Consider the following 22,537-nt stretch of genomic DNA (forward strand, 5'->3'; position numbering starts at 1 on the left):
CAAAAAGTCCCATCAATACAACAAGAAGAGCCACTAACTAATACAAGAGCCACTAACCTGTGCAAGGAGGAAGGCCGCTTGTCCCAACAGCAGAGAATGTCCAGCTGCAGTGGACGCAGATGGAACTGGGCAAAGGGAACAGCCTCCATTGACGCCACCATCTGACCCAGCACCTGCATCAGGTGCCTGATGGAATAACGGTGGGGCCGCAGCAGAGAGCGCACCGCCAGTTGGAGGGACTGCTGTTTGATTAAGTGCAACTTCACAAGTGCCGGCAGAGTCTCGAACTGCATCCCAAGGTACGTGAGCCTCTGGGTCGGAGTCAGAGTGGATTTGGGCAGATTGACAAGCCACCCGAATTGGGCTAGAGTGGCGAGAGTGAGCGAGACACTCCGCTGACAGTCTGCGCTGGATGAAGCCTTGACTAGAAGGTCGTCCAGGTAAGGAATCACTGCCAACCCCTGGAGGTGCAGAACCGCAACCACTGCTGCCATGACCTTGGTGATTACCCGAGGGGCCGTGGCTAACCCGAAGGGGAGAGCCACGAATTGGAAATGTTCCTCTCCGATTGCAAAACGTAGCCAACGCTGGTGTGAAACTGCAATTGGCACATGCAGATAGGCATCTCTGATGTCGATGGATGCCAGGAAATCCCCTTGGGTCATTGAGGCAATGACTGAGCGCAGAGACTCCATGCGAAAATGCCGCACCTGAACATGCTTGTTGAGAAGCTTGAGATCCAGGATGGGCCGGAAGGAACCGTCCTTTTTGGGAACTAGGAAGAGATTTGAGTAGAAACCTCTGAACCGTTCCCGGGCGGGAACCGGTACAATTACTCCGTTGGCCTGCAAGGATGCCACGGCCTGAGAGAAGGCGGCGGCCTTGGAGCAGGGGGGAGTTGACAGAAAAAATCTGTCTGGCCCACTCCTTAACCACCTCAGGTGGAAAGGGAAAACGGTCATCAGAACCACGCTTTGGGAAGCGTTTGTCAGGACAGGCCCTAGGCTTGGTCACAGCGGCCTGAAAACTGGAGTGGTTAAAGAACACACTCTTTGTCCTCTTAGGCGAGGTAAACTGGTGCTTTTCTGCCAGAGAGGGTTGCTCCTCTGATACTGGCGGATTGAGATCCAGTACAGAAATAATGGACGCAATCAAATCACTAACATCTGAGTCACTTTCGGACAGATCAATGGGGCACATGGAGTTAGCCTCCGAGCCCCCTGTAAAGGCATCCTCCTCGTCCTACGAGTCAGGTTCTGAAACAGAGCCGCGGGACGAGGAAGGAGAAGGAGCCCTGCGTCTCTTCTTAGGAGGACGGGGTCTGTGACCAGATGAGGAATCCTCTGTGAGCTCCGCTGAGAGAGCCCTAGCAGCAGAGGCACCCTGTGAAGGGGGCTGATGCATGTTCAGCAAAGTCCTGGACAGCTGTCCATGGAGTCGGCAAAAGACTGGGAGATAGACCTAGATAAGGATTCTACCCAAGCCGGGGGTTCAGCCACAGGAGCCGGAGCAGCCGGAGAGACCACTGGGGGTGCGATTCCACGCTGAGGCATCGTCAGGTTAGAGCAGGCATCACAATGAGGATAGGTGCTCGGTTCAGGCAGTAGGAGCTTACATGCAGTGCATACTGAATACAGCTTTGGAGCCTTGCTCCTCGTGTGCGACATGCTGTTGGAGTGGGGGCTCTGCCAGAATGACCCCCAGAGAGTATATACAGAGGTCCACAACCAAAGGTTGTGGCTTACCAGACCGCTGGAGCGGTGTTGTGTGCCCTCCAGATCCCAAAGCCCGGACCCCCAAGCACCTCAGCAGGGATGCTGCAGACCAGTGCTGATCGCAGGGAAAACGCTGAGAAAATGGCCGCCGGAGCGAAGAGAGGGGGCGGGACTTACTCTGGGAGCGGGATCTGGAGGGCCATAGAGACTTACAGGGGAGGAGACATGTACTCAGTGAGGAGTGTCCCTCCCCTGTGCAGAACGGCCGCTGGGCGGAGCCGCGCTGTCCCTCTGCATGAATGACATGCGAGGGCAGTGAAACCGAAACTAGGCCTCCGGCGAAGCCGGGGCCTAAATTTGAGCGGTGCGGCCGGCGCGCAGGCACCATCGGCGCGGTTCTCAGGCGACAGCCAGAGAACCCGCCGGAAATGTCATAAAACTCACTCAGCACACTCTCCCACAACAATAAAGTACAGGGACCCCCAATATATAAACGTCTCAGGTACTTAGCTTGCTGAGACGCAGGGTTCCAAGTCCCTGGGGATGAGTGCTCCGGTCCAGCAGGATCCTGAAGGGCTGCGGATGGAGACCGGTCTCCTGCCAAGCATGGAGAACCGTGCTGGCTCCCACTTCAAGCCAGAGCCCAGGAGGGATGGTGAAGGAGCATGGCATGTAAGGCTCCAGCCTTGGAATCAACCTTAACAGCACCGCCGACACAGTGGGGTGAGAAGGGACTTGCCGGGGGTCCAGACTTGGACCTGCTTTTCTTCAAACTCTTTCCAAAAATCAAAAATCAGATGAGAATGCATGTGTGGATGTATGCCTCCTGAACACAAAGCGATAAACTGGCTAGATCTGGTTCTCCAGGGGGTGTATAAGCTCAGAGGGAGGAGCTACACTTTTGAGTGTATTACTTTTTGTGTCCTCCGGAGGCAGAAGCTATACACCCATTGTCTGGGTCTCCCATAGGAACGATAAAGAAATACAGGTACCTAATCACAGTGAAACATGGTGGTGGCAGCATTATGTCGGGGGGGGGGGGGATTTTTCAGCTACAGGGACAGGACAACTGGTTGCAATTGAAGGAAAGATGAATGTGGCCAAGTACAGAGATATCCTGGAAGAAAACCTCTTCCAGAGTACTCTGGACCTCAGACTTGGCCAAAGTTTCACCTTCCAACAAGACAATAACCCTAAGCACACAGCTAAAATAACAAAGGAGTGGCTTCAGAACAACTCTGACCATTCTTGACCGACCCAGCCAGAGCCCTGACCTAAACCCAATTGAGCATCTCTGGAGAAAACCTGAAAATGGCTGTCCGACGTTCACTATCCAACCTGACGGAACTGGAGAGAATCTGCAAGGATGAATTGCAGAGGATCCCCAAATCCAGGTGTGAAAAACTTGTTGCATCATTCCCAAGAAGACTCATGGCAGTACTAGCTCAAAAGGGTGCTTCTACTCAATACTGAGCAAAGGGTCTGAATACTTATGACCACGTGATTTCAGTTTTTCTTTTTTTATAAAATTTGCAAAAATTTCTACATTTGTTTTTTTTTCTGTCAAGATGGGGTGCAGAGTGTACATTAATGAGAAAAAAAATGAACTTTTTTGAATTCACCAAATGGCTGCAATTAAACAGAGTGAAAATTTTAAAGAGGTCTGAATACTTTCTGTATCCATTGTATCTATAAGAAAAAAAAAGCCTATACCCCTATGGGTCAAGGTTGTAGCTACCCAAGTTTATTCTGTACTTGCACTTTTTTCTAAAGAGAAAAAGACTGCTAATAACTGCTAAAAGGGCAAAGAATTTGCAAAACCTCATAGTAAAGAGCCAGTACAAAAATCTAACAATGCATCAATTCCACCTGGTTTCTTCCCATGTGGTCTTTGCAAGGCCGGCAGCAACTTGATCAAATGTAAGGAATTTACAAATGCTGATGGGACTCGAACTTACAAAATTCCTCATGACATGTGCCTCTAAAGGTGTGCTGTACCATGTTACATGCCCGTGCGGTAAGCTCTATATCGCAATGACTACATGCAAGATGAAGATCAGGTTTAGAGAACATAGCTACATAGGTTGAAAAAAGACCTAGGTCCATCTGGTTCAACCTTCCTCCACCAATTCTACATTTTGTCCCTAATGCCTGCTTTACACCTTACAGTATAACATACGATATCGTATGCGATGTGACATACCCCCATCGTATGTGCGGCACGTTCAATTTGTTGACCGTGTCGCACAAACGATTATTTGCCGTCACACGTACTTACCCGTCCTTACGACCTCGATGTGGGCGGCGAACATCCACTTCCTGGAGTGGGAGGGACATTCGGCGTCACAGCGACGTCATACGGTAGCCGGCAAATAGAAGCGGAGGGGCGGAGATGAGCGGGACGTAAACATCCCGGCCACCTCCTTCTTTCCGCATTGCCGGCGGGACACAGGTAAGATCTGTTCATCGTTCCAGGGGTGTCACACACTGCGATGTGTGCTGCCTCGGGAACATTGAACAACCCGACGTGCAATTTTAAGGAAATGAACGACGTGTATGTGATGAATGGTTTTACGTTCAATCGCAATAGCACGTAGCAGTCACACGCTACAACACCACTAACGATGCCGGATGTGCGTCACTTACGACGTGACCCCGCCGACACATCGTTAGATTTGTTGTAGCGTGTAAAGCCCGCTTTAGTCCATACGCTGTCTGGTTTTGACGCGTATTTTCAGAAATCTGCAGCAAAATCTGCATGTCCATTGTGAAGCCAGCAAAGTATGAGAATTCAGAAGTGCTGTGCCGATGTTGCTTATTTTGTGCAGATTTGGTGCAGAAAAAAAGAAATCTGCACCAAATACACAAGGGAAAAATACTGAACGTGGGCACAGCACTTCTGAATTCTCATAGACTTTGCTGGCTTCACAATGGACATGCAGACTTTGCTGCAGATTTCTAAATATATGCGTCAAAATCCGCAGTGTGGGCACAGGGCCTTGGGAAATAACTTTTTTTTTTTTTTTTTTAAGAAAAATCTGCACTCTCTGGCAGAATACTGCAGCCGCGGCAAAAAACACGGTAATAACACACCTGTGATTTTTTCCGCGGGTTGGTGCCTGCGGTTTTTACCATTATCGATGACAAAAACCGCAGGTACCTGTGGAAAAGAAGTGACATGCTTATTCTTGTAGGTAAAAAAAAATGCATTTATGCATTTTTTTCCCCATATGTTTTGCTGGGGAAGGACTGCAGAAAGGTTATAAACATTTTCTGCAGCATTTCTGCAGCAAAAACCGCGGCAAAAAACGCAGTGTGCGCACAGGGCCTAACACTTGTTTTTATTATTTTTTTCTTTAGTATTCTCATATCCTAATGTACTAACCTTGGTTGATGATTGAGTTTGATGCTGAGTGATTTGGTGGTCTTCTGGTGACAGCCGGTATCTGGATTTTCGGACGCGGCTTGTTTGTCCCCCCGCCCCTGGAACAAGAACAACAGACAAATACTTTTGTAAAGAAATGTTTTATATTTAAATTGTATTGGGCTCGTCTACATTTATTTATATCTATCTTTTACTATTATATACTGTTAACAATAATGGCTCTTATACTATATTGTGCCCCCAAAAAGTGTGTGTATATATGTGTATTTGAATATATATGTATTCTGGCGAATACACATTTTTATGTGCACGTCTATATTTATAATATATCCATATTTATATCAATTGTCATTTTCGTGTATAGTGTGTGGGGGAGAGGGTATCTGTAATTATACATACACTAATATGTATTTATTTTTCTATCTATCCATATTTATTCTTATTTTTTTATATTAAGCTATTCACTTTTTAGTGCATACATTAACACTGTAGCTATTGTATTCAGCACTCACTTTTACACTAATTTGTAAGGCGATTGCATAGTCATTATTTCCCCTTATTGTAGAAAGATAAGTTTCACCTATAATATATGCATTTTCATTATCTCAGTTTAATATAATATGTGGCACCCCAGTGGTCCGGTTGCCACAGTAGTGTTGCCCTCCTCACAGGGGGTGATGCTATGCCTGGAAGCAAGAAGGGGGTCTTCCATGCTAGGTAGCACCAGCAGTCAACACTTAACTCCAAACCAGAAGGGGGAGCTAAAAAAACATGTTTAAGGGGAGCTTCCCTGTGAATTCTATCCTGGGGGAGGAGTTAGTAACACACACACACACACACACAAGAACAGAGGCAGGGGAGAATCAAGCAGACAGTTTCTTGAGAAGAAAAAACAAATAATCGCAGCATGCTCTACTTTATTTAAAATCTTTATGTGTACAAAAAAAAAACACACACAGTTCCCAAGTGACATCCAATTTTTATGGATGCATTTTTATTATATACATCAGAAACTGTAAAAGATCATGTACTTTTTAATGTAGTACGAAAACGGATCACACATGGACGTCACACTGATGAAAATATGATCTACGTTGAAAAAAAAAATTGTCCATGTTTTCTAAAACACGATTGAGCTTTCATGTGCTTGCCTGTAGCTGCTCTTTAACACATATTTCTCCACATTTAACAATGTTGAAAAAAGAGGGCAACTCCTTACCCCTTAAAGAGGTGTTTCACTACTCTGCAATAGTGGCCACATCTCTGTAAAACGGATAGGGAAGGCTTTTTCTAAATACCTTGTTTAGCCAATTCTGCTGTGAGTGGTGCTATCACGGTCCACTCATCTTTATGAAGTGACCCCCGGGCTCTGTGACCTCTTGGATCCGGTGAGGTTACGTCAAGTTCCAGTTGACCTGACATCACCAAGCCCGGCCCCAGTCTCCCTGAGTGACTGGGGGCGGTGGGCAGAGTCGCTCGTCACAGCCCAGCATCGCTCCTGCTTGGGCGTTCTGCAGTGAAGGAGAGTGCGCGCAAGATGCTGGGCTATGACGCTGGGCTGTGATGAGCGGTGAAACGCCACGCACAACCCAGTCACTCAGGAAGACTAGGGCCTGCCTCGCTGGTGTCAGGTCAACTAGAAATTGACATGACATCACCGGATCCCAGAGGTCACAGAGCCCGGGAAGGGGGGGGGGGGGGGGGGAGTGTTGAGTGGTCACTTCATGGGGATGTGCAGACCGCAATAGCACCGATCATAGGCATAATTAGCTGAACAAAGTATTTAAAAAAAGCCTTCCCTATCAGTTTTACAGAGATGTGGCTACTAATGCAGAGTAGTGAACCACCCCTTTAAGGACTAAGCCACTTTTGGCTTTCATGACCAAGCCTCATTTTTCAAATCTGATGTGTCACTTTAGGATTGTCCTGCTGCAAAAAACAGTCCTCAGAGTTGGGGAACATTGCCTGAGCAGAAGGAAGCAACTGTTTTTCCAGGATAACCTTGTATGCTCCTTGATTCATACGTCCTTCGCAAACTTCAATCTGACCAATTTCTACAGTAAGGTAATCTTCTCTGATGAGTCTAATTTTCAGGTTTGCCCAACACCTGGTCGTCTAATGGCTAAACGTAGACCTGGAGAGGCGTACAAGCCACAACGTCTTGTACCCACTGTGAAATTTGGTGGAGGATCGGTGATGATCTGGGGATGCTTCAGCAATGCTGGAATTGAGCAGATTAAACTTTGCGAAGGACGTATGAATCATGCCGCATACAAGGTTATCCTGGAAAAAGTTGCTTCCTTCTGCTCAGGCAATGTTCCCCAACTCTGAGGACTGGTTTTACCAGCAGGAAAATGAGCCATGCCACACTGCTAGGTCAATCAATGTGTGGATGAAGTACCACCCCATCAAAACCCTGTCATGGCCAGCCCAATCTCCAGACCTGAACCCCATTGAAAACCTCTGGAATGTAATCAAGAGGAAGATGGATAGTCACAAGCCATCAAACAAAGAAGAACTGCTTACATTTTTGCACCAGGAGTGGCATAAGGTCACCCAAAAGCAGTGTGAAAGACTGGTGGAAAGCATGGCAAGACGCATGAAAGCTGTGATTAAAAATCATAGTTATTCCACAAAATATTGATTTCTAATCTCTTCCTGACATTATTAGTATTGTTGTTTCTAAATGATTATGAACTTGTTTTCTTTGCATTATTTGAGCTCTTAAAGAAATGCATTGTTTTGTTATTTTGACCATTTCTGAGTTTCAAAAAATAAATACAAAATGTATTGCTTAGAAATTCGGAGACATGGCAATAGTTTATAGAATAAAATAACAATTTACATTTCACTCCAAAATATATCTATAAAGAGAAAAATCAGAAAAACTGACAATTTTGCAGTGGTCCCTTAATTTTTGCCAGCGCTGTATATACCAGGATGAGGGACATATATACCAGGGTGGGGGGCATTGCTACGTAATGAAGGGGGACGGGGAGCAAAATATGTTTTTATAGGATTTAGAAAGCTACAAGGGCCTGTATATCTGACATCAACATGCAGGGAGGTGGGAATTTGGGGAGCCAGATCCAAATCTTACATCAATGTCCATTGGCTCTAGTAATGCCACTGGTGTGGGGGGCACTTATACATTGTAGGGGGACATGATACAGTGTGGGGAGGCTGTTATATACTGTGGGTCTACTTTGGGGGCTCTCATACAGTGCAAGGGGCTACTATTGAAGCCATTATACAATCTGTAGGTTATTGTGTGTTGGCTACTGTGGTGTCTATTCTACACTGTGTGGACAATTATTTTGGGGGAGCTGTGGATACATCATACTATGTATACGGGAGGTGTAGAGGTGTCAGTGTGTATAGGCGAGCAATGGAAACTTTACACTGTGTATAGGGGTGCAGCAGGGGCTTCGTACTGTATGTAGACGAGCTGTAATTGGGGGGGGGCATTATTAAATGTTAAGTTGACACTTAAAAAGCCATTATTGCTATAGGGGCAATCAGGGTACTGTGACCATGAAAGGCACACTGGGGGCATTATTACTTTCTAGGACTAAAATGTGGACACTTTTCTAGGGCATTACACAGTGCATTAATACAGTCATATGAAAAAGTTTGGGCACCCCTATTAATGTTAACCTTTTTTCTTTATAACAAATTGGGTTTTTGCAACAGCTATTTCAGTTTCATATATCTAATAACTGATGGACTGAATAATATTTCTGGATTGAAATTAGGTTTATTGTACTAACAGAAAATGTGCAATCCGCATTTAAACAAAATTTGACCGGTGCAAAAGTATGGGCACCTCAACATAAGAGTGACATTAATATTTTGTAGATCCTCCTTTTGCAAAAATAACAGCCTCTAGTCGCTTCCTGTAGCTTTTAATGAGTTCCTGGATCCTGGATGAAGGTATATTTGACCATTCCTGTTTACAAAACAATTCCAGTTCAGTTAAGTTTGATGGTCGCCGAGCAGGGACAGCACGCTTCAAATCATCCCACAGATGTTCAATGATATTCAGGTCTGGGGACTGGGATGGCCATTCCAGAACATTGTAATTGTTCCTCTGCATGAATGCCTGAGTAGATTTGGAGCGGTGCTTTGGATCATTGTCTTGCTGAAATATCCATCCCCTGCATAACTTCAACTTCGTCACTGATTCTTGCACATTATTGTCAAGAATCTGCTGATACTGAGTTGAATCCATGCGACCCTCAACTTTAACAAGATTCCCGGTGCCGGCATTGGCCACACAGCCCCAAAACATGATGGAACCTCTCCCAATTTTACTGTGGGTAGCAAGTGCTTTTCTTGGAATGCCGTGTTTTTTTGCCTCCATGCATAACGCCTTTTTGTATAACCAAACAAACTCAATCTTTGTTTCATCAGTCCACAAGACCTTCTTCCAAAATGTAACTGGCTTGTCCAAATGTGCTTCTGCATACCTCAGACAACTCTGTTTGTGGCGTGCTTGCAGAAACGGCTTCTTTTGCATCACTCTCCTATACAGCTTCTCCTTGTGCAAAGTGTGCTGTATTGTTGACCGATGCACATTGACACCATCTGCAGCAAGATGAAGCTGCAGGTCTTTGGAGGTGGTCTGTGGATTGTCCCTGACTGTTCGCACCATTCTTCTTCTGTGCCTTTCTGATATTTTTCTTGGCCTGCTACTTCTGGGCTTAACAAGAACTGTACCTGTGTTCTTCCATTTCCTTACTATGTTCCTCACAGTGGAAACTGACAGTTTAAATCTCTGAGACAACTTTTTGTATCCTTCCCCTGAACAACTATGTTGAATAATCTTTGTTTTCAGATCATTTGAGAGTTGTTTTGAGGAGCCCATGATGCCACTCTTCATAGGAGATTCAAATAGGAGAACAACTTGCAAGTGGCCACCTTAAATACCTTTTCTCATGATTGGATACGCCTGCCTATGAAGTTCAAAGCTCAATGAGGTTACAAAACCAATTTAGTGCTTTAGTAAGTCAGTAAAAAGTAGTTAGGAGTGTTCAAATCAAGAAATTGATAAGGGTGCCCATACTTTTGCACCGGTCAAATTTTGTTTAAATGTGGATTGCACACTTTCTGTTAGTACAATAAACCTCATTTCAATCCAGAAATATTACTCAGTCCATTAGTTATTAGATATATGAAATTGAAATAGGTGTTGCAAAAACAAAATTTGTAATAAAGAAAAAAGGGTAACATTAATAGGGGTGCCCAAACTTTTTCATATGGACTGTATTTTTTTAGAGGACAGTTTTACCATCTAGAGGGCACAAGGGAGGCATTATTTCCATGTAAGGAGCACAGTGGTGGCATTACTATGTGGGGCAATTAAGGAAAAGTTTTTTTGTGCCACAGAGCAGGTACAGTAGTACGGACACATACAGCAGCAGCAGTGGCTCAGTATTGGGGTATCAGCAGGGTGAGGAGTTTTTGCAGGTTGGGAATAGATGAGGATGGTGCTGGAAATGTGTGGAGTCAGATATGTCTTTGTTATAATCATTGCTGGAAGAAGTTGTCATGTTGGTCTGGGCCAGATGGAAAAGACAGGAAAAGTGAACGACTCCACCGGAAATAACATCAGCCATAAGTCACCATCTATAACCGTACTGTAATCTCTTGTATGCCTTGCAAGACTGATATCTACCACTATATAGTCACGATACAGCGGTAATATCTGTCATCTGCTGAGGTTCCCCTATACCCACGATTAGTCTGCACCACTATAGTTATCATGGTTACCTGGCTTAGGCGCCCACTCAGATGTGTGCCCCCCCCCCGAGCTGAACCCCTAGCCACCCATCTGGAGTTTCCGTCTAAATCTCTGAAAAACATGATTCAAACAAAACCCAGATGGAAGATTCACTATAATGAAGCAACTACTGTTCACTCCAGTTCTGTGCAGCACTGAAAGGTTGGACATTGCTGAGGATAGACAGCGGCCAAAGTAACTCTGCCTGCCTTATTATAGTGAATGGTTCAATCGGGGATTTCATCTGAATCCTGTATTTCAGAGATTTAATGGAAACTGCAATTTAACTGCAAACGAGATGGAGGAAAGTTTGACATGCCCAATGGAATAGGTCACCACACATCCACGGAGTGCAACGATATGGAATCCGCCAGGTGGATTATAACTGGAATAGAAGGATAAGATATCAGCACATCCAACGTAAAATGATTTGTTTTATTCTTTCTATTTTTCTCTCTCACCAATGTGTTCAGTCACACAGTTCATTGCAATTACAATGACATTAAATAAGACTTGCTCTATGTCGTTGTTGAAATATTATTAATGGTACTTTATATATGAGATACTTTATGCTTTATGCTTTATATCACAATCCCTTCCCCCTTCTTTTTGTGCAATCCTACTTTTTTGTTTTTAGTGTGTGATTTTAATCATGTGTTACTTATTGTTTCTAACTCTATTGTTGATCTTTGCCTATAAATGTCTAGAGCTAGCTAAAAATGTTAGCCTATGATTAAGGACGCTCTTTTGCGTCAGAAACGCGCCAGGGTCTTCTAAATATGGATGGACTTTTTTAATACTATGTGACAATAAAGAAAGAAATCATTTTATGTTGGATGTGCCGATATCTTTTCCTTCTATGCAATTTAACTGCTCATCTTAGAGCAAACGATAAAGGTGAACTGATCCAAAATGTTATGTTCCCCAAAATGACACCAATTAAAGCTTCAACGCAACCCATAAAAAAAAACAAGTCCCCACTCAGGTCCATCATCTGTTACCTGAAATATAGGGAATTTCTCCATTATTGTTAACACAAAATCTCTGGAAAGAAACATGGCTCCATCCAAAGGAAATCCAGTAAAATGTGTGCTCCTAAATCCAAAAGCCCCCTTCCTGTTGAGCACCACAATGTTCCTAAACTGCAATTTTTAAGGAGGTATATCGTCAGAGGTACAAGCTGTGCACAATGTACTTGGCACTACAATGTACTGGGCACTACAATGGCATATTTGCAATTTTCACTCTACAGCATCCAATGTGTGCTTAGTTTCTGGATAACACCCATGGGAGTCAAAATCATCACCACATCCATAGATGAATTCCCAGTGGGTTATAATTTTAAAAAGAAAGCCACCCGAGGGAGGTTTCTGCTGTTCTGGCACTTAGGGCTTCTATATATGAATGCAGTGTAGCCAAAAAGCATATTCCTCTTATAGAAATTCCACACACGTGTGCACCACCAAACTGAATAGCAGTAATTAGGGAAAGGAGAAGGGATGAGGTGTGTGGATAAAATGTAACTTATTAGTTACATAATAAAATAAAAATTGTATTTATAAAATAGTCCCAACGTTTGTAATCTAATTGATTGGAGTGGACTTATACCCCATTTTAAGCCCTGATGTAAATTATTGCTAACCAGTAGTTGTATGATACTTATATAACTTTCTTAAAGGGTATTGCCACTATCAGTGCTTCTGTTATAATGCTATCACTGATAGAGTACTATACCATGGTCAGATGTATGGATGCATTGCTATTATATCGTATACTACTAAGTGCTACATACCAGTAGTAGGGAATAAGCACTGATAGATTGTGATATGCATGCCCATACTTTCCACTGCATTAATTATCAAAGACCACTTATTTGTACTGCAATCTCCTCCAATCTAAGAATAATCAGGACAAATAGCCCTCCCAACGCGTGTTTCGACAGGTGTACTGTCTCCTTCTAGGGGCGAGGGCCACTAGCAAACAAGATCTTTTATATTATCTGTGTTACGTCACCACCGGAGTCCGCTCCAGCGACTTCTGCTCCGATCGCCAGGCGACGCCGTGTTCCTGCCGTGGATGGTGCTGGTGATGGGAGAGGAGTCGATGCCAGCGGCACCGGTGGGCGTAGGCTCCGATCATCCACTGGGCTGGGTTATCTTGGGATCTGCAGTACCACTGGTTGTCTGTAGGTGGCGTGTGTCGTCCAGCTGAAGTTGCCAGTGTTCAGCTACAGCCAATGGGAGGACACCACACTCTTCTTAGTTCCCCTCCTGTCTGCTGACCTCTGCCAGAGATAGTTCTGATTTCCTGGCTCCTGGTCCACCCTATTCTGTTTTGTGATTCCTGTGTGCTGACTTCTGACTACCCTTCCACCTGCTGTTTTTGTACCTCGCTGCCCAAACCGGATTTGACCTCTGCTACGTTTTCTGATTCCGTCCTTGCCTGCCGACTCTGTCCCTGTTCTGCTATTCCTGGTTTGACCCTGCCTGACGACTACTCTCATCGGACTGCAGCCTTCCACAGGTAGTGATCTCCAGGGCCCTGTGTAATTCCAAATCCCTGTATTGGGGTTAAAGGGTTTCAGGGTTCTGGGGGTCCTGTTTGGTGAGTGGCTTCCCTCTAGCCTGTCCATTACATCCCATCTGAGTCTGTTGATCCAGGCAGGCATTACAATCTGTCAAGAATGACAGAAGAACCTGCCAATCATAGCAGGGTACAGATTAACTATTGACATTCCTGACTGCATCAATATCAGTATAGTGTGAAGTAAAACCATTGATGTTTAATTATTTGACTTCATATAGATCAGTAATTAAGGATTGGCTCCACAAAATGTCACTTGAGTACAAAGTATTCTTAAAATATTAATATATCATATAATGTTTTATTAAGTCATAAGATTGTGGTGCAGTCTCAGTAATAGAGCTTTTTTAATTTTTATACAGGTAGAATAAAGAGAAATTAACCATTTTACAGTATCTCAAATAAAGATGACAAATGTCTTTCTATCTAGTATTGTTTCATATATTAGTGGTCATTGATGCGGATCGGATAGAGAAAGGGAATTCAGGTAAATCATATTTTGTGCTTTAAATTTTTCTTAAGAACAGCCAAAATTGTAGTTTTTCTTAAGTCTTCTTGGGTTAACAATTCATTTTACATATCCAGCTGCTTTCTCGTTTAAGGAGCACAATATTCAGATCTCCCTCTTGAATTCCAGTTTTGACTTGGCAAATTGCCCATCCTTTTAGTTTGGTCCAGTCTAGATTGTGTTTTAGTTTAAAATGTTCAGCGATGGGGGTATGTATGATTAACCAGTTTTAGCTCATCTTTATAAGTGTGCTCATTTTTCTCATAATTTATGATAGATCTAATATGCTCCCCTATTCTTGCTTTAAGGCTTGTGATGGTCTTGCCTATATATTTAAGACCACACAGACCCACCAAACAGTAAAGCACTCCTGTCGATGACTAATGTCCTCCTGTATGGGATGTTTTTGCCAAATCTATCTAGGAGTTGTTAGAATTGAACATGCTTTACAAAGCTGGCATAGAAAACAGCCGGGGTTATTACTTTCACAGATATATTCTTATTTGTAAAATGGCTTTTAATTAAAATATTTGATATAGGGGTTGTTTTTGAGGTCAGGTTACTGGTGGTTACAGGTTACAAGTGGAGGACCGTGGGAACCTCCGGCTGTGACCGCAAAAAACCTGAGTGACGTCACTGCTCATTGCTGAGTCTCAGTCTCTGCCTGAAGTTCACAGCGAGTGGTCATGTTCTATGGCGCGCTGTGCCTTCAGTAATGTAGAAGAACTGGAATTGTCGTGGGCCATCGTGTGGATTATGGGGAGATAAGGTATGCACACCAGTGACTATGGAAGGGGAATACATGGAATAGCAGAAACTGCTGTGTGAATACTGACATGAAAAATTCAATAGCTATTTGTAAGAATGAAATGTGAAAAATGGAACCTGCATTACTGCCATGAATATATGAATAAAGAGAAATTTAGCTACTGAATTGATCAATGCAGAAGAGCCCCAACACTACGCCAAAGTATTTCTCTACGTTGGGGTCCCTAGCTTGTGTGTGTCCTCTCATGCAGTTAAAAAAACTTACCGTGTATGGGAAGCTGAGACCCAGGCTATATATGCGTATAATGTGGATTGGCAATAGGTGTGTATGGGGAGGGTTCACAAACGAAAGACTACTAACATTAAGGAATAACGTTTGGAACTCCATTCTATGTCTGAACTGGGTGCAAAAAACCTAAAAAACATCACTATGGGGAGATAAGGTATGCACACCAGTGACTATGGAAGGGCATTGATCAATTCAGTAGCTAAATTTCTCTTTATTCATATATTCATGGCAGTAATGCAGGTTCCATTTTTCACATTTCATTCTTACAAATAGCTATTGAATTTTTCATGTCAGTATTCACACAGCAGTTTCTGCTATTCCATGTATTCCCCTTCCATAGTCACTGGTGTGCATACCTTATCTCCCCATAGTGATGTTTTTTAGGTTTTTTGCACCCAGTTCAGACATAGAATGGAGTTCCAAACGTTATTCCTTAATGTTAGTAGTCTTTCGTTTGTGAACCCTCCCCATACACACCTATTGCCAATCCACATTATACGCATATATAGCCTGGGTCTCAGCTTCCCATACACGGTAAGTTTTTTAACTGCATGAGAGGACACACACAAGCTAGGGACCCCAACGTAGAGAAATACTTTGGCGTAGTGTTGGGGCTCTTCTGCATTGATCAATTCAGTAGCTAAATTTCTCTTTATTCATATATTCATGGCAGTAATGCAGGTTCCATTTTTCACATTTCATTCTTACAAATAGCTATTGAATTTTTCATGTCAGTATTCACACAGCAGTTTCTGCTATTCCATGTATTCCCCTTCCATAGTCACTGGTGTGCATACCTTATCTCCCCATAGTGATGTTTTTTAGGTTTTTTGCACCCAGTTCAGACATAGAATGGAGTTCCAAACGTTATTCCTTAATGATCGTGTGGATTATGTCTGATCTGGGGTAGTTAATAAGGGTGTTTTTGCATTTTATTTCAAATAAAGGATTTTTGCGGTGTTTGTGTTTATTTCATTTCACTGACAGATTAAGAATTATTTACTTAAATAATTAAAAAATAAAAAAGGACGTATGTGGTTCCTCTTATTGCAATACACAGCCAAGATTAGCGCACAGCTGTGGGCTGCAGCCTGTAGTCATATACTTTATCTGTGCTGGGTATCATATTATGGGGGAACACTACGCCAATGTTTTTAAGTTTATTCATTTTTACACCACGATAGAGCTATTATAGACAGGGTGTGTGACTGAAAGCAGTCAGGCGTGCGGTCACACAGACTAGGGGGCGCGTTTGACTGAAAGCAATCACAGACACCAGGACTGCCAGTGGGCGGGGGAAGCAGTGAATATGTATGAAGGTAAATGAGCGGCCCTGGAAGTACAATGAGCAGCCTCAGAAGCAGTTACAGCCATGTCGGACACTAGTAAGTATAACGCGCTTGCTCCAATTCCCCTATTCTTTCTACCACCATTTTTAAGGGCCAAATTCTGATCCCCATAGACTTAAATGGAGACCGGCGTCCGGCCAGATATCCAGGATCAGCCTGGGCCAGAACCGGATTGTTAAAAAGGAAAAAAAAAAAAAAAAAATAATCGGTTAGACCTGCCCATCCCAGTTATCTGCGAGTTATCCGCGCATCACTAAAGCTGTACACTGACTACTTTACATTGTATCTTCAGGGTTGTTCTATGCAAATATATAATAAAATATTTACAAAAATGTGAGGAGTGTATTCACTTTTGTGATATACCATATATACATACATCACGGTGTGATAAATTACAATATACCATGGATTTATGTTTTATTTATCTAAGCGAGCAACAGTCTCTTTCTGCGCTGACCCTAGAAATCTACACTTTCACATACCTGGGGCCTGTTAGGCCTGTTTGCAAATAACATGGAGTAACTCAAATAGAAATACTTTTCAAAGTTTATTTGAGATGTGAATATTTCAGAACATTAAGTTAACAATAATCTTGCAGAAAACCAGTAACTAGCAGGCCTGCGAGGCCCCAGGTATGCGTTCTAGGGTTAACATTAACAATACAATAAAAATGAAATTGTACATGAAGGAAACATTACCGTCTCTCTGTATGAATACTGGAGCCGTCAATGTCCGGCTCTTCCATTGCTGAGGAGTCATCACTGTCGCTGAGACATTTAATTATCAATTTTGGAGGGCTTGGCTTTACTGAAGGACGTCTTCTTGTCCGCAACTCTACAAAAAAAAAAAAAAAAGCCGTATTATTTCCATAACTATTACAGGAACTAAAACAATGAATCAAGAAAAAGCTGCACTGAAACAAAGTAAGGAGGTCATTACAAGCAGTAGACATGAGAAGGGTTAATGTCAGGGGTACATTTATGAGAAATTAAAGCAAGGGGTCAGCCTAGACCGGTCTTTATAACATCTGATGAACACAATTGGGTTAGGGATGTAAATTAGGCTCCCCCATGCACCTAGAGCAATCATTCGGGCAGCAGACACCTCGGCCGTCTGTTTTCTTCATTAGGCTATGTTCACATGTAACGTTTAAGCTGTGCAAAACGCAGCATTTTATTGTCTCAGTAAAGTGAATGGGATTCCAGAAGTCTCATGCACATGTTGCGTAATTTTTCCTTACTAATTTGGAGCAGTTTTATTTCTACAGCATGCATGTCAATCCTTTCAGCATTGTTACAGCATTTTTCTAAATGTGAAAAAAATGTAATAAAAATATATGCAAAAATTCACATATTTTAGCAGCGTCTTCATACCAGATTTGTATTTGCTGCGAATCCTAAATGTGCACATACCCTTAAAGAAACTACACGACATCTCTGCAGATCATCTTAGGGTGAGCACAAGCTTTGGCAGTCCAAGATTGGACATGCTGGAAATGTATCACTCACGACATCATCTATACAGCGCCCCCATAAGGCACCAGTCAGCTGAACCCAGTGATATCAGAGGGTTTGGTGGACATTAATCTAAAAAGCGTATGGAGGGTTTTAGTCAACTGCAGATAACACAATTATTGGTACGTAACTGGGAACTGAAGTGGCGGATCTTGCTCTGACTCTTCCAGATGTTCCATGTCCTGATGCCGATGGAGCATCTTCTGGTGTTTCCTATATATGTATATGAAAATAAAAATCGCTCCTGTTAGAGATACACATACGCACAAACACACAGAGACTAAGCCTGTACAAACTACAATGAAGAACAGGATCTCTTTACTTACAGTCATGGTCAAAAGTGCTGGCACCCTTAAAATTGTTCCAGAAAATGAAGATTTCTCCCAGCAAATTATTGCAATCACACATATTTTGTCGTACACATGCATTTTTCGTTTGTGTATATTGGAACACACAAAAAACATGGAAAATTGAAAATAATTTCACAGAAAACCCCTAAAATAGGCTGGACACAATTGCTGGCATCTTTCCAAAATTTTGAGTAAACAACTTTACTTCAATCATGTGATGCTCATTTAAACTCACCTACGCCAACTAACAGATGGGGGCAATATGAAAATCACCCCTGAAACCAGATAAAAAAAGGAGAGAAGTTGACTCATTATTTGTGTTGCGTGTCTGTGTGTGCCTCATGGAGAACAGAAAGGAGAAGAGAAGTGTCTTAGGCCCTGTGCGCACTAGAAAATGGAATTTCTTAAGAAAAATCCGCACCCTCTGGCAGAAAACCGCACCTGCATTTTTGCCGCGGTTTTTCCGCTGGTTAGTCCCTGCGTTTTTTTACCGTTATCTATGGCAAAAACCGCAGGTACCTGCAGAAAAGAAGGGACATGCTCATTCTTTTTGCTGCAGATATTTTGCAGCAAAACCTGTAGGGGAAAAAAAACAAAGTGTGCGCATACCATTTATTTTTACCATAGGTTTGCTGGGGAATGATTGCAGAAAGGTTATGAAAATTATCTGCAGGAATTCATGCAACAAAACCGCAGCAAATCCGCGGCAAAAAACGCAGCGTGCGCACAGGGCCTTTGGACTTGAAAGCCAAAGTTGTTGAATAATAAATCAACAATCTCAAGGCACAATATAATCAGGAAGTTTACATCCCATGGCATGGCTAATCTCCCTGGATGTGGACAGTAGAGAAAAACTGATGAAAGGTTGCAACGCAGGACAGCCCGAATGGTAGATAAGCAGAACCAATCAACTTCCAAAAGAAATTCTAAGTGTCCTGTAGGCTCAGGGTGCATCAGTGTCAGTGCAAACTATCATTTGAATGCTGTGGCAGGAGACCAAGGAGGACTCAACTGTTGACATACATAAAAAAGCTAGACTGCAGTTTTCAAAAATGCATCTAAGTAAGCCACAATCCTTCTGGAAAAGCGTCTTGAGGATAGATGAGACCAAGATAGAGATTTTTGGTAAAGCACATCATTCTACCATTTACTGAAAATGGACTTGGGTCTACAAAGAAAAGTGCACAATACCTACAGTCAAATATGGTGGAGGTTGAAAGATGTTTTGCTGCCTCTGACACTGGGCGCAAGACATCAAGAAATCTGAAGATTACCAAAGGATTTTTAGTTGCAATGTAATGTCCAGTGTCAAAAGCTGGGTTACCATCCTAGGTCATGGGTCATCCAGCAGAACAATGACCCCAAACATACTTCAAGATCCACCCAAAAAAGGATGAAAACAAAGCTTGAAGCGTTCTGCAGTGGCCAAAGAGTGAGGATATAAATCCCATTGAACACCTGTGGAGAGTTATTAAAATTGCCGTTGGTAGGGGGCACCCTATAAATATGAGAGACCTGGAGCAGTTGGCAAAAGTTGACAGGTCTAAGAAGCTTTTTGATGGTTGTAGGAAGCGATCGATTGCAATTAATTATTCCAAAAGGTGTACATCCAAACATTAACCCCTTCACTCCCCAGCAATTCTCCATTTTTTCCTCCCCTTCTTCCAACAGCCATAACTGTTTTTTTTCCCCCCAGTCATTATTGCCATATGAAGGTTTAGATAGATTCCATTCTGAGAGTATCTCCAACGTGGTACCCTTGCCCCCCACAGCACTCCCAGTCTATATGAACGCAAATAGTTGTTTGGACCTTTGAAGGCTACGTCATCCGATCACGTGGGAATATACCTGCTACTCTTCCACTAAACGTACACTCTCGGTTGGATTATATATTTGGATCCAGTGGTCTGGCCATGTGGGTAGAGAATATTGAACACGGCAATAGAGATATCTCGGACCATTGTCCTGTAATACAGTCACTTAGATTCAGCAGATCGACGCCGAGACCTCAGTGGAAGTTAAATACCTTTTGGCTAAAACTAATTGGGACTAATGATAGGATCCCTGAGCAATTACAATGCTTTATAAATGCGCATACGGGGTCTCGACACGCCATTACCTTTTGGGACACTCTTAAGGCCTATTTACATGGCTGCCTAACATCAGCGATCTCCTATATAAAGAGAACCACCTCACAAGAGGATGATGTGGCTGAACAAAGGGTAAAGAAGGCAGAAAGGGTATACATATCTAACCCCTCTAATGAAAACAGGTTGCCCTCGCATAGGCACCACGTGCAACATTTAGACACAAAATCTAAGTGCCAATTAAATTTTACGCGGCAGTCATAGTTTGAATTGGGGAATCAGTCCAGTACGCTCCTGGACTTTATGGTCAGACAACATAGATCCTCTAATACTATACTAGCATAGTCACCTCCCCGGCGGATATCCTTCAATACTTTAGGGATTTTTATAGCTCCCGTATAAGTCTAGGAGTGGGGTGTCGGTAGACGACTGTCTGGCGTATCTAGCCGACCTGAACTTCCCGAGGCTGACCGCTGCTCAACAATCCTTTTTAGATGCTGACATTACTTTAGATGAACTTAAATCTGTAATTGCGGACTTAGCTGTGGGTAAGGCCCTGGGGCCGGATAGTTTCCCTATAGAATTATATGGGAGGTATCAGGAGCTTTTATTACCAACCATGCTAGAGGTTCTTGTGCAGACCACCCGAGGAGCTTCCGTTCCAGACTCCTTTTATGAAGCTAACATAATAATACTTGTAAAGGAGGGGGAAGGAACCCCTGGAATGTGGATCATATCGTCCCATCTCCTTAGTCAATGTGGACTACAAAATCTTTACTAAAATATTAGCAACTAAGCTGAACTAATTTTAGATGTTATTACCCAGATGAAACGGGCTTTATGCAAGGGAACAATACGTCCATTAATATCAGAAGAGTTTAGCTGGTTATCCATTATAGTACTACGGTGGGGGACAATGAATGGGCCTTGGCCTTGCTGGACGCGGCCAAGGCACTCGACTCCATGGAGTGGAACATCCTGATGGTCTGCCTCCAGAACTTCGGTTTTGGTCCCTGATTCTGCGCCTGGATCCATATGTTATAATCGGTCCTGTAAGGCCAAAACGGTGGTCAACGGGATCTCATCTGAACCTTTCTTACTAGAAAGGGGGACTCGTCAGGGGTGTCCCTTGTCCCCAGCACTCTATGCCCTGGCCATTGAGGCTTTAGCAATTAAGATACGTTCTGACAGGCTGATTAAGGCTATCTAAATTGCTGATGGGGTGGATATAATCGGCCTGTATGCAGACGATATGATTATATTTATCGATGATGTGGAGCGGTCACTGCCTCGGGTTGTTGAGATTATAGATGATTTTACAAAGTATTCCGGATTGGGCATCAATTGGGATAAATCTAATATGAAGTACCTCTCTAACGGTCCAACGCCCCATTTAGAGGCTTTATCTCCTCTGCGATTAGTCTCCAACTTTAAATATTTAGGTATCATTATACTAAAGATAGCAAATGCGACCTCTCATCTAATATATTCCCCTTTCTAGAATTGGCTAAACGTAAATTCCTGTTATGGGGTAAACTACCGTTATCAGTCCCGGGGCGTATTAATTTTATAAAGATGATATTGCTCCCCAAATGTAATTATTTTCTCCAACATAGTGCAGCGTTAGTCCCAAAGTCATTCTTTTCATCCTTAATTACGCTAATAACTGGGTTTGTATGGGGCAATGCAAGACCAAAGCTAAAACTAACTACCCTCCATAGGTCCAAACAATTGGGAGGGACAGCAGTGCCAGATTTCTTTTATTATTATTTATCGGGCCGGTTGAAAGCGATATGCTTCTGGATACCCGGCTCTGTCTTGCTTTATTCTGAGAGTCATTTGGCTCATGTGGCAGGGACGAATGGTTTACTTGGTCTTCTTGAGATGGGTGGGTGGGGGGGGGGGGGGATCAGGATTGCGGAAGTTGCTGCCCCTTCATAGGGCGGCGCGGCTGGTGTAGAGGCAGGCGTAGAAGGACTTACATTCTTTTGATGTTATAGCTGAAATGCCCCTATGGCAAAATATGTATTTCCCCATGCTATCGGATCACCTGTCTTCCACATTCTGGGGTGCACACAGTGTTTTCTATGTTGGTGAGATGTATGAGCAAAATTTATCCTTGTTAGTAGGTGTCATTTTTTCAGGTACTTGCAGCTTAGAACGGCGATCCAGCACCACATGAAGGGGACTCCTGGGATCATTTTCAT

The 22,537-nt window shown here is 43.2% G+C and overlaps 1 protein-coding gene across 8 annotated transcripts in view; it reads right to left on the reverse strand.

The window, feature by feature from the left end:
- Positions 1 to 22,537, reverse strand: part of LOC142289835 (uncharacterized) — a 232,811-nt gene that overhangs the window by 102,843 nt on the left and 107,431 nt on the right. For all 8 annotated transcript variants that reach the window (XM_075333765.1, XM_075333770.1, XM_075333762.1 and 5 more), the window contains 3 exons: positions 18,025 to 18,106; positions 17,078 to 17,213; positions 5,101 to 5,198 (listed from right to left, as the gene is read on the reverse strand). In XM_075333765.1, coding sequence (XP_075189880.1) covers positions 5,101 to 5,198; positions 17,078 to 17,213; positions 18,025 to 18,106 — 316 coding nt within the window. The remainder of the gene's footprint in view (positions 1 to 5,100; positions 5,199 to 17,077; positions 17,214 to 18,024; positions 18,107 to 22,537) is intronic.

Source organism: Anomaloglossus baeobatrachus, chromosome 2 (assembly GCF_048569485.1).
Source record: "Anomaloglossus baeobatrachus isolate aAnoBae1 chromosome 2, aAnoBae1.hap1, whole genome shotgun sequence".
In the NCBI taxonomy this organism is placed as follows: Eukaryota; Metazoa; Chordata; class Amphibia; order Anura; family Aromobatidae; genus Anomaloglossus; species Anomaloglossus baeobatrachus.